Here is a 13,631-nt window from a genome sequence, read left to right as displayed (position 1 = left end):
CTGCTCTACTCATGCTACCTTGGCCAGGTTTCTAATGTAGTAAATACATTAAACCAAACTAGGGCATGTACTAATTTAAGCCTATAAATTAAAATAATTTTCTTAAACTAGTATATTGAACTATATTTCATCAGACTCTCTCTAGACTTCTACAAGCAAAAAAGAGAATTCAGTTGGTAATACATCTCTGTACTTGAATAATCGATGGTAAGTTGGTCCCCATTATCACCTATAAGGAGGTCCCCAGTCAATGTAGCCTTATGAAGGGTACACCAGTGTATTTCCTTTTAAAAAATGGTGAAAATTTTAAAACCGCAATGAAAAATATTAGTGAAAATAAATACCTTGATCTTGTATCACACAATCTGTAGTGACCAGGGGAGGGACCTGGCCTCTGGTATTGGTGGCATAAATTTGTCCTCCTCTTGTGGCTCTGTCATTCTCGATCACCTGAATCTGATATAAGATATCAAGAACAAGTTAAAGTAAGACCCTTCCAAACATTCCCCCTCTCCATTTCATTATACACACACACACACACACACACACACACACAAACACACACACACACACAAATAGGCATTTTCTAAATCCTTTCCATTCATTTCAGATTAAATGCTCACTGAGAGCCTACCATGAGCCTACCATACCTTCAGTTCCACTTTTGAAACTTCCACAATTTTAGAGCAGCAGGTGCTAAATTCTGTTCTGTGATACTCTGAGCTCTGACCCTTCAAAGAACTTCATTTCTTTCAATTTGTTTATTGGCACCATAGATAAGCATAAAAAAAAACTCTGGTAGAAAATGAAATTGAAAATAGCTTTTAAAGAAAATACCTTTTGTAGTTAAAGGAAAATATGCAAAGCTAAAAATCATTAAATCCAGAAAAAATGACTTACAGTATCACCTAAAACACTTTAACTTTTCTCTTTAAATTTGTCTTTTCAGTTTGCCTTTCAAGTTCTTCCACCTCACCCCTGCTCCATGGAACAGTAAAAAAACAAATATAGTGTTTCCACTTGGAAGTTGCCTATTGCATAGAAATCAGAAGAAAAAAAGTCCCTAAGTTTTGTCATCTAATTTGGAAACACTTTGTATTTCTCTACTTAAATATTTATTGATGAATAACATAGAGTTAAAAATTTGTCTTTCTGGGGATCCCTTGGTGGCTCAGCGGTTTAGCGCCTGCCTTTGGCCCAGGGCAGGATCCTGGAGTCCCAGGATTGAGTCCATGTCAGGATCCCAGCATGGAGCCTGCTTCTCCCTCTGCCTGTGTCTCTGCCTCTCTCTCTCTCTCTCTCTCTCTCATGAATAAATAAATAAAATCTTTTTTTTTAATAAATAAAATCTTAAAAAAAATTGTCTTTGTTGTATATGTCTAGGGATTAAAATAATAAGCAAAATTTAGTAGTATGGAGTTAACAAAACACAAAGGCATCCTAAGAATTATCTTCCTCCTCTTCTTCTTGCCCTCACTTCTTTTGTCGTGGAATAAGAGATACAAGAGACATGGAATAAGAGACAAGGGGGTTAAAGAGAGAGAGAGAGAAATGAGACAAGTGCCCAGAATGCACTACATACCTTTGGAAGATACACAGTTTTTTAGATTCCAAAAGAAATTATTAACATGAAAATTATCTTCCCCCAAACTCTGAAATGTTACCTTCTCCATTTTGCCCTCCCATCGCATCCAATGCAGCAGGCCTATCTGGCACTGATACTGGTTTTATGGTGTATCAGAGATAGATGTAACCTCCCTTCAAATCTATACATTTATGTTTTTTTAATTTCATAAGATCTGAATTCTTATTAAAGATATAGCATACACATCAAACATAACTACTATAAGATATAGATGAGACCAAAAGCTACCATGGACAGAGACAAGAAGCAAACAAAAATCAAAATACTATTACATCCTATATTTCAACCTTAAGGTTAATCTGATTTCTTCAAAATTGGAGAACTTTATATATAATCAACATTTAAGGTAATCATTTCAGCCAATGAAGTGTCAAATATGAAACCAAATTAAAAGCCACAATAATCTACATATTGAATATAGTTTCCAATCTTAAAGTAGACTACATTTCTAAAAAAACTTATTTTTAATTAGTTGTTCACAACTTACAAAAAGCACAGCCTCCAAAGAAACAATGTCATATGTGGTAATTGTATTTCTAAACTAATTCACATCTTAGCTGGAATACTACCAGGGGAGTAAGAAATATTAAAACACTTCTAGTAATTTAAAAAAATATAGGTTTTTAAAATTTACCTTAAATGCATGTTCTTGAAAAAACAGGCTTGGAAATTTAACAATACACAGAAATTTCAATAGAGATTTTGACTATGATTCAGTACTTACAGGATTTCGATTTGATGATGACAGTGACCCTTGATAATACCAAAGCTACCTCAAAACACATAGATTTCTTTTTCCTTCACAGGATCTGCCACTAGTGTTACTTTTTACTTATCTGCTATGAACAGAATATAATGCGATCATAAAATAAAATCAGGAAAGAAAAAAAAAGAGTGTTTCTCTTGAGAGATCAAAAAGAGTAAGGGAGAAAAAAGGTAAGGAGATATGTGTACACCTAAGGCAGGTTGCTTAAAGAATTATCTGAGCTTGCTCAGGGTAGTGAAAGAGAGGGGGAGAGGAAGAGCTCCACTTCTGAATGGTCCTCCTACAGATACAGAAAGGCAGTGAGGAAGAGTTTCAATGGTGACACCAGTTTTTTCACTCTCACAATGGAGATGATACCATCACCCTAAAGGTTTTGGAGTGATCATTTAGCTCAGAACTGGCATATAACAGGAGTTCAGTAAACATGATTTTACATCTTTCTTCCCAGAAGGAAGAAATTATTTAGTCAGTTAAAGCATGTTGATAATAGGAATATAAATAGGCTCCATCTGGCATTGCTATTTAATTACTTTTATGATAAAAATAACACTAGACTGATCTGTATGTATGCATTTTAAGAGTCTAAGATGAATCACAGCAACACTGCTTCTTGCTGTTGTTGTTAACCCTCATTCATTCATTCAACAAATACATGAATGTATACTACATACCAGGCTATATTCTAGCTGTTGGAAACACAGTATGAACAAAACCAAATTACTGACCTCTTGGAGCTGACATTATAGTATGGAAGACAGGCAACAAATAAGTGTATAAATATGATACATCTATGTCAAATAATGGTAAGTACTGTGGACATGGAGTTATATGTCCAAGGGTACCAGGAAGACTGGGGATGAATGAGGATAGGAAGGAAACGAGGATATGAGCCATGCCTTGCATATATCTAAACAGAGGAAAAATCAAGTGCGAAGGTCTTGAAACAAGAGTACACGTAGCATGTTTAAGGAATAATAGGGAGCCTGGTGTGGCTGAAGTAAAAGGAGAAGAGGAATAAGAGACCGAATCAGAGGATTGTATGTGACTGATGTAAGGCATGGAGTGGAAAAGAATGTAGGCTCTTACCGGTCATTATAAGAACTTTGGTTTTTAACTAGAGGAGTGTTGGAGGGTTTTGTTCTGAATCATGGCATAGCATGACCTGACTTAAAATCTGAATGGATCATCCTGGCTGCTGTGTGAAGGCTGAAAGATCAGGGAGACAGTTAGGAGGCTCTCAAAATAATCAAGGTGGATGGATGGTAGTGGCATGAACCAGGATGAGGACCACGACCAATAAAATTAACTAAAGGACAATGTGCAAGAAAGCAATCATTAAGGATGACTCCAGGGTTTGGGGCCTGAGGAACCAAAGAACAGGGTTGGAATCTAGATTTCAGGGAAATGTCTTACCTAGGAATATCTGCATCTTCATTTAAAGCCATGAGAATGGATGGGATCACCTATAGCACTGCCTCTTAGTGTGCCTACGAATCATCTGGAAAGCTTGTTAAAACATAGATTCCAAGGCTCCACCCCTAAAGACTCTCAGTAGGTCTGAGGGGAAGCCTGCAAATATGAATTTCTAGTGAGTTCCCAGCTGATGCTGATTGTGCCATTCTGAGAGCAGCACACTTTGTGAAGTGTTGATCTACAGAGGAAATGTCAACAGAGAAAGGGACAGGTCCAAAGACCATCTTTGGGACACTTCTGACACCAGGAAGTCAGAGAGATGGTAAAACCAAAAAAGGAAATAAGAGATAAGCAGAGATGTAAATGAGTGGTGGTATTCCAGAAACAAAATGAAAAAGTGTTTCAAGAAGTGAGCAGATATGCCAAATTGCTACTGATACGTTGAGGTAGATGAGATCTGAGAACTGACCACTAGATTTGGTAATGGGAGATCACTGGCAACCTCGACAAGCATAGTGTTGGTGGGGTTGTGGTAATGAGATCTAAACTGGGATAGGTTCAGGAGGGGAATGGAGGAGATGAACTGAAGACAGTGAGTACAAGTAACTCTTCTGGAGATTTTATTGCTATAAAAGAGCCAATAAATGAGGGGAAACTGGATAGAGAATTTGAAAAGGGCCAAGGAAAATCTCTTTTATTAATGAGGAAAGGTATTACATGATGTTTATAATCTGCTGAAAATGACCTAGACATTGAAAAATTGAAGTTTATCTTCAAATGAGTATAGATGATGCAGGGGAGAGATGTGATGGCTAATTAAAATATGTCAACATGGCTAGGCTGTGGTACCCAGTTTTTGGTCAAATACCAGTCTAGATGTTGCTGGGAAAGTATATTTTTAAAATATGTTTAACATTTGATCAGTAGACTCTGAGTAAAGTAGACTCTCCATAATGTGAGTGGAACTCACCCAATTATTTGAAGTCCTTAAGAAAAAAAAGACTGAGGAATCCCAAAGTAGAGGGAATTCTCTGTCTAGAGGCCTTCACACTTGAGCTGCAAAATCGACTTTTTCTGGCTTACCCTGCAGATTTCAAATCTGCCACTCCCCAGAACTGAGTGAGTGAATTCCTTAAGATAACTCTCGATGATTGATTGATTGATTGATTGACTGATAAAGATATATACACATATATCCTGTTGGTTCTGGGTTTTTTTGAAGAATTCAAATACTCTAATACAGGGGACATTTGCTGAAGGGTTATCTTCGAGAGGCATAAGGGAATCTAGGAGGTGATAGCCCTGGTTGGGAGTATGAAGAAGCTAACCCATGGTAAGAAGAAAAGAGAGATAAAAGGGCACATATGCAGGGAGATGTGGCAGTGCAGAATGCAGAGGTTCTCTTTGGATTGTTTCTATTCTCTTGGTGAAGTAGGAAGCACAGTTACCATTAAAGAGTCAGAAAGGGGAAGGCAGTGTTAGGAGTTTGGAAAGTGAAGAAATGACAGTCCCTAAGAAAATGAGAGAGACAGTGGAGTTGGGTGATGGCCTTCAGACCTGCTACACATTAGAATCAGTAGGGAAGCTTTGAAAAATCCCAATGTCCAGTTCATATCCCAGTCTAATTAAATAAAATTGGCAGGTGGGAACAAGGCATCAGTATTTCTGTAGCTCCACCACTGGTTCTTTTGTACACACAGGTTTTAGGACCACAGAACTCTAAGTTTACCTTAGTTTAATAGTCATGAATCAAAAGTGAGATCAGTAAGCATGGTGTGATTTTTCTCAAGTCACAGGTGGCCTCCGGGGTGCAGGCAGAGAGTAGGTGGAGAGTTGGTTTAACAACAAATGGGATTTTCCTAGGTGAATTCAGTGAAGAAAGTGAGGCAAAGGAGTTGAGAGTAAAGAATGTAAGGGATAGATTTTTTATCATAGATCAAATAATCTAAGCTGCATAAGAGAAGTGAGAAGATGAAGGCAATGCAAGAGAAAAAGTGGTAAGTTATAAGTCCTGGTGAGTGAATCATTATTGGAGTTTGAGTCCTAAAGGAATGAGCTAAAAAGATAAAAGGCAGTGATTGGAAAATGAGATGTTTTCAATTGAGATTTTGAAGTGTCCTGTAATTGGTAATGACAGGATCTATGATAAGACGATGGATAACAGGTAGCGTGGATGAACCACTGGGAGCAAAGAAGATCAAGAATTGAAAGGCCTGAGAAATAAAAGTTTCTAAAGATGGATAGTAAAATTTCCAATAATTGTGACAAAAACAGTACTGGAGAGACTAACAATGAACCTGGAGCTAGAAACATCAGAGAATGAAGTGGAATGACCCAGAGGATCTGTAGATGTTATACAGAAGCAAAAAAACAAGAAGTTAAAATGATGAATTCAGTGTAAATATATGATATTCCTTTAACTAGAATAATGAAATAATATTAAGCCATTAAAGCCATGGCTGATAATATAATTATCAATAAAGGCACTAAGAGTTACAGAAACTTAATTTCTAACATGTTACATAGGGCTTGACACTTTATTATACATTTTCAAGTTCATATTCAAATAAATATAGAATAAGTGGATAAATCACAAAAATAGACAAAATCCTCTACCCACTCTGCGCCTTTTTCAAGGACTTCACAGCTCCTCCCATCAAGAGCCAGTCTTTTTACTCCTTGACTCTCGGAAGACGTTGTGACTTGCTTTGGCTGAGACAATGTCACAGAAGTGGCAATGTTTTAGTTCCAAGCCATGACTCAAGAGGCTTTGCAGATTCCTAGTTTCCCTCTTAGATGTCTGCCACAGTCAAGTGAACAAATCCAGGCTAGCCTGCTCAGTCACATGGCCCAATGATTCCCAGCTAAAAGACGGGTACCAAATACCAGACACATGAATGACACCATCTGTAGTGGGCTTAGTGCTACCCCCCACCAAAAATATATCCATGTTCTCAATCTTACACAGTAAGATTATTGATGAAGTCTTTTTTTTTAAAAGATTTTATTTATATATTCATGAGAGACACACAGAGAGAGGCAGAAACATAGGCATAAAAAGAAGCAGGCTCCCTACAGGGAGCCCGATGTGGGACTTGATCCCAAGACCTTAGGATCACGACCTGAGCCAAAGGCAGACACTCAACCACTGAGCTACCCAGGTGCCCTGATTAAATTAAGTCTTAAAAGGCATTCATCGGATTATCTGGATGGGCTCTCAATGGAATCAAGTGTAACCTCTCATAATAGAGAGGCAGAAGGAGTTTTGAGACGGATGCCCAGAGGAAAAGACACAGAAGAGAAAGAGGCAATGTGATGGCACAGGCATAGTCATTCAGCCACAAGCCAAGGGGTACCTGAAGCCATCAGAAGCTAGAGGAGACAAGGAATGGATTCCCCTATAAAGCCTTTCAAGGGAGCATACCCCTACAACACACTGATTTCAGACTTCTGGCCTCCGTTTTTGGAGGCCTCCGTTTTTTTATGTTTTTATAAAAGAATAAATTATTGTTTTAAGTCACCCAGGCTGTGATTATTTGGCACAGCAGCCACAGAGAATTAACATACCATCCTAGACCATTCATGCTCCAGCCAAACCTCCAGCTTACCCCAGATGTACAAGTAAACCCAAACCAAATCCACTGAACCTGGCCCAGAGTAGCAGAACTGCCCAGAGGACCCACTGACTCATGAGGATTAATAAGTAGTGGCTGTAAATTACTAAATTAGGTGGTGGTTTGTTATACAGCAAAAGTTAGCTAATACAGTAAGTAGCTCTTTGAGCTATGTCTAACTTTTTCTACTCATGTTTATAGAACCACTTCCAAGACCTAGGTTAACTGTATCAATTCCATTATTATTCTAAAAGGACTATGTATCTCTGCTCATTGCTACAGATTTGCAGTTTGTCCTGAAGCAGGAGTATATATATCCCTGCCAGACTAACCCAGGCCTTTGTTATGACTTGGTTTGGTTGAGGACATGTGAGTGGTTGTGACATGTACAACATCTGAGTGAAAACTTTAAGAGCTATTGTACCTTCTGGCCAGTTCTCTTTTCTCCCTTTCTCTTGATAATAACATGTCCCAAATACAGAATGCCTCTGCACACTGGCTTTTGGAATGGTAAGGGCACACAGAACCACACCTAAGGTCAAACTTCAGCTACTACAGCCTACACATAATCTAAGTGATAAGTAAATCTTCATGGTTGTAAGCAAATTGGGGACTGTGTGTTATGCAGAATAACCTAATAAAAGCTGACTAATACAGTTACTACAGAAAAATCTTCCAAAGAAAATCACTTTATTAGAGAAGAATTAAGTTAGAGCTCTATTTTATATAAAATAATTTTTTAATAGGCAAAATATAAAATACTTTGTGCTTTCCTTTCTGTGGGTATCTTACCCTTATTGAGAAGTATCCTTTACTTATCTAAACTAGCATGTTTATATACTCAGGTTATTACTTACTCATTAAACAATCAATAAATACTGCTAATATATGCCAATATAAACATCAATAGCACTGCCAAGTTTATGTGACACCAAAAAACATCTACATAGGCTTTCTGTCATGGAGACCCCTAATATGCCATAACCTAGCCTTCCAACCCCACACATGGAAAGAAGGAAGCTTCTGTGTGATGGGTATTGTGCTTCAACAATAAAGGACAGGAAAAATGCTAATAAACTGAAGAGTTTCTGAGACAGTGAATGAAGAATGGTCCTTTGTGATGGAGATGATCGGAGTGAGAGAGAACACTTACTGGGCTGGGGATGGAGTCAGGATCCAGCTTCTTCTGGAGTTGTGGTGGACCAGCCATCTGTGCAGGACCTCCAGGGAAGCCTCCTGGGTAGGCGAGCTGCCCGCCTGCCATCTGCAGACCATAGTTGGCTGCTTGGAAAAAAATTTTAAAAAGAAATGAGTAGAACACGAAGTCCAGATATAAGACTCACTAACAATATTATGCTATTCAATCAAGTAGGCTGCATTTTTTCATCTTATTATATAAGGCAGAGAGTTAAGGTGAGTATCTATGATTCCCTTTTCTCTGTACTTGCCACACTATTTTAAAAGTAGCTTTCCTTAAGAGTTAGTAATAGATGCCTAGTAACATAGAACAAAGCTGATTTCCTAGATAACCCTAGGCCTTTCTGCTGAGCCTGCTTGCCTTACCCTGCTGCGGCGAATATCCAGGGCCCAGGGTCTGTCCTGGAAGAGGCGGGGGCTGGTACTGAGGCCCAGGAAGCCCATCCTGCCTGTGTGTAGATGGAGGCAAGGGCGAGGCACCAGGGCCATTTAGTGCGGTAGGTGGTGGTGGGAGAACCTGAGATCCAGGCTGCATAATGGATGGCTGCGGAGGTCGTGAAGGACCCTGGAATGAAGGTGCTGATGGAGGGCCAGGGGGCCCCTGGACAGGGGGAGTCATGCCTGAACCTGTGCAAGAAAGAAGACCAGACCACTAAACATTGCACTTCTTTTTTTTTTTTTCTTTTTTATTTATGATAGTCACACACACACACACAGAGAGGCAGAAACACAGGCAGAGGGAGAAGCAGGCTCCATGCAGCGGGAGCCCGACGTGGGACTCGATCCCGGGTCTCCAGGATCGCGCCCTGGGCCAAAGGCAGGCGCCAAACCGCTGCACCACCCAGGGATCCCAAACATTGCACTTCTCAATTCTAAATTCTACGAAGTACACACAGGGACACTACTTTTCCTGATATAAAATAAGAAGTCATCCTTACAAATCAATTTTTCTTTTTTTGCCTCAAGATAAATCTTCATTCAGAAAGTTATACAATTGCTATTCAGGGCATTTTATAAAATGGGAGAATTTTTAATGGGTAAAAGCAATATTTATAATTTTGGTAAGGAAATTAATAGGATAGGGGCAGCCCCGGTGGCGCAGCGGTTTAGCGCCACCTCAGCCCAGGGTATGATCCTGGAGACTGGGGATCAAGTCTCACATGGGGCTCCTTGCATGGAGCCTGCTTCTCCCTCTGCCTGTGTCTCTGCCTCTCTCTCTCTCTGTGTTTCTCATGAATAAATAAATAAATAAAAGTCTTTAAAAATAATAAATATTAAAAAAAAAGAAAATTTTTTTTTTAATTTTTTTTTTTTATTTATTTATGATAGTCACAGAGAGAGAGAGAGAGGCAGAGACACAGGCAGAGGGAGAAGCAGGCTCCATGCACCGGGAGCCCGATGTGGGATTCCATCCCGGGTCTCCAGGATCGCGCCCTGGGCCAAAGGCAGGCGCCAAACCGCTGCGCCACTCAGGGATCCCCAAAAAAAGAAAATTAATAGGATAAAGTTTAAGTCAGTTGCATTAACTTTACATGACACATGTCACTAGTTAAGAAATTGTATCTGGTACAAAATCTAGAAAATGATATAGAGGACTATTTTACCATGTAACAAGCATTATTCAGGTAACTTATACATTCAAAAAATTTTGTGGCCTGTGCTTAACTTGATCAAATAGTTCTTGGAATTTGATAGAAATAACAAGGGAAAAAAGATGGGCCAGTAACATGTTTGTTTGTTTGTTTGTTTGTTTTAAGATTTTAATTATTTATTCATGAGTGACACAGAGAGAGAGAGAGGCAGAGACACAGGCAGAGGGAGAAGCAGGCTCCATTCAGGGAGCCTGATGTGGGACTCGATCCCCGGTCTCCAGGATCACACCCTGGGCTTCAGGCAGCGCTAAACCGCTGAGCCACCCGGGCTGCCCCACTAACATGCTTTTTCATCATTTTGGAAATAGTTGTAAACCAGATTATTCTATCTCTGATTATATGATATTTAGTTACTTCATTGGAGACCTACCCATCTTGAAATTAGTAAAAGACTAATTTCCTAATAGTCAGAGGGTTCTTTTGGAACCCTTCACTGGAGACCTACCCATCTTGAAATTAGTAAAAGACTATTTCCTAATAGTCAGAGGGTTCTTTTTTTTTTTTTTAACAGATACTTCTAAAAAACTACTTAAAGTAACGGAAACATTCTTTATATAGATAAATGGCTAACTATGCTGTTATTACAATGAAGATTCCTATGGTCCTCAGAATATACAGCATTTCCATTGATATGAATCTCAGTACTGTAACTGTTTTCTCTCCTATTATTCTCTTTTCTGCCTCACAACATCTGAGCTTCCATTCTTTTCATGACCTAAATACAGAATCAAAGAACACTGTGAAACAATGAGTACTATATTTTTTATTTTAGGGCCTCATTATAAACAACACAAAGTTAAAACCAGTCTCACATTTCTTAAAATAATTTCACTGTTGTAATACTTATTTGGGAGGTCAGAATTTTTTGGTTTTTTACTGTTCTAATATTCAATGTAAGGTATGCTCAAGGTCTTTCAATTATTTTGAAATAAATGGCAGCATAATCAGGAAAAAAATTAATTATTGTCATAAGGAATACAGATGGTATATATAAAAATATCTAAAAACTACTTCAAAAAAATAAAAATAAAAAACTACTTCAATATGGTATGCCAGAGTTTTGCCTATTTTTTTGAGTTATGTTTACTTTAAAAATGGAGAAAACCCCCCCAAAAAATGGAGAAAACCTTCTTCATTAAAAATACTCATAAAGGGGTGCCTGGGTGGCTCAGTTGGTTAAGCACCGGTCTTCAGCTCAGGTCTTGATCCCAGGGTGGGATGGAGCCCCGCATCAGGCTCCCTGCTCAGTCGACAGTCTGCTTCTCCCTCTCCTTCTGCCTCTCCATCCTGCTTGTACTCTCGCACACTCTCTTTCTCTCTCTCTCAAATAAATAAATCTTTAAAAACTACTCATGAAATATGTGGCTAATGAGCACTAATAATGAAACTGTTACCATAGCTGTTGATGTGCATAGCATTGAACTGATTGCCCAGTTGGGTGACAGTTGAAGTGGACGCAGGACTTGGATAAGATGATTGTGCAGAAGGTGAGTATGGTGCGTAGGAGGGTGCTGCACTGTTGACAGGTGCCGCACTGTTGACAGGTGGAGGACCTGTAAATCTAAGAGAGAAAAAAGGGTGTTAAACAATATCATAGTTTCAAATGCAAATGATATATGATAAATGTCAATAACCTACTAAATTATGTAAGCCCACCTAGTGGGCCCTAAAGAAATGATGATCCTAAGTATTTAATCTTAATGTGAGCTCAAAATGAATCACGCAGCATCATCTTATATCTAGGCTCACAACCTCAACATGTCAAGATACTTAGCAAAAATATCCTAACGTAAACACAGAACTAGCTTTGGAAATCAAGTTGGGAAGCTGAGTCCACCAGAGCCATATCTATACCAGGGTTAACTATTAATAGAACTAAAAAAAAAAAAAAGTTTTGTAGTTGTATCTTTATAATCATTCTCCTTAAATCCTACTCAGCATTTAAAGTAAAATGTCACCTGCACTATAATTTCAGTGCCGTACAAAACAGTACCTCAAAGTGAACTCAGTAAAAAGTTTTGAAAGTGTTCATTCTTTTTCATCTAAAAATTTCATCATGCTTTACCTTTAATTTAGCTTGAATTTATTGTATATTTATTTTTCCTTATTTTGAATGAAACAGTAGCCACCATAGAATAGAATATAAAGAGTGTTCCTATTGTAGTTAATCTGCTGAATAAAGTTAAAGTTTTCCCTTTAAGTTACATTATGACTTAGTAATTTTTAGGGTTAAATGAAAATGAAATTTTCCAAAAAAAAATGAAATTTTCCCAGATTTATACTCTGAATTCAATTTCTACATAAACTGGAAACTGTGTCCGTAGTGACCCATGCTCTTGTCTTCCATCTTTCACTGCCACTTGAGAAGCTAGGAGAAGAGCCTGAGCAAGGCCAGTGGCTTACTTGAAGTCCCACAACTTATGAGTGACAAAATTATGACTAGCCTCTTCCTGGTCTTAAGCAAGTATACTTACCAAAATATCACACAAATTTTCTCCTGTCATTTTTCTTCATGTATCTTAAATTGAATAATTACTGTAAACATTTAAAATTAACTTTCAAAAATAAATAAATAATAAAATAAAATAAAATTAACTTTCAAACCATTATGCTGTATTGTATTAAGCATATTTCTGAATGATGGTATCCCACATTTTGAGTTAAATGAATGAACAAATGCTTTTACTATGCAAAAGTACACAAGCTATCCTATAGCAGATACTTGGTTATAAGGGTTATAAAGTTAGTATGAATAAATTTTAACCCAAACAGTATTGCTTATTAGCAAAATGATTTCCTCTCCTGTCAAAAACTGAAACAAGACCAACACAGTGACACGAAACATCTTTTTTTTTTTTTTAAAGATTTATTTATTTATTTATTCAGAGAGAGAGAAAGAGAGGCAGAGACACAGGCAGAGAGAGAAGCAGGCTCCATGCAGGGAGCCCGACGTGGGACTCGATCCCGGGTCTCCAGGATCACACCCCGGGCTGCAGGCGGCGCTAAACCGCTGCGCCACCAGAGCTGCCCACGAAACATCTTTTAATTTAAATAATTTTTGGAACAAAATTGAATACAGAGAGAAAATATAAAAATTAACTTTTCACAGAAGTTTTCTTTATATCTCTAATTTATTAATGACACTAGGAATAAGAAAGGCAAAGCAAAATATAACTCTAGTCTTAACTGACATATTTAAAATATTGTTGGTCACTTAGAAATGATTTCAAGAATTGTGTTAATGATATGTTTTGTAAATTCATTGTTTCATAAAAACATCATTTCTTTTTTCTTCAAGAAATGATACTTCTGCCTTATTTTAAAATGTCACAATAAATAAAGGT

General features: G+C 38.0%; 1 protein-coding gene across 4 annotated transcripts in view; it reads right to left on the bottom strand.

Moving 5' to 3' along the window:
- Positions 1-13,631, bottom strand: part of SEC24D (SEC24 homolog D, COPII coat complex component) — a 102,088-nt gene that overhangs the window by 71,518 nt on the left and 16,939 nt on the right. For 2 of the 4 annotated variants that reach the window (XM_026013459.2, XM_072755354.1), the window contains exons 4-7: positions 11,682-11,848; positions 9,002-9,262; positions 8,592-8,722; positions 345-456 (exon numbers count right to left, since the gene is read on the bottom strand). In XM_026013459.2, coding sequence (XP_025869244.2) covers positions 345-456; positions 8,592-8,722; positions 9,002-9,262; positions 11,682-11,848 — 671 coding nt within the window. The remainder of the gene's footprint in view (positions 1-344; positions 457-8,591; positions 8,723-9,001; positions 9,263-11,681; positions 11,849-13,631) is intronic. The other 2 variants (XM_026013460.2, XM_072755355.1) reach the window with 1 other exon arrangement.

Source organism: Vulpes vulpes, chromosome 4 (assembly GCF_048418805.1).
Source record: "Vulpes vulpes isolate BD-2025 chromosome 4, VulVul3, whole genome shotgun sequence".
Lineage (NCBI taxonomy): Eukaryota > Metazoa > Chordata > Mammalia > Carnivora > Canidae > Vulpes > Vulpes vulpes.
The sequence above is the reverse complement of the archived record's forward strand: the minus strand, read 5'-3'. Positions and strand labels throughout refer to the sequence as shown.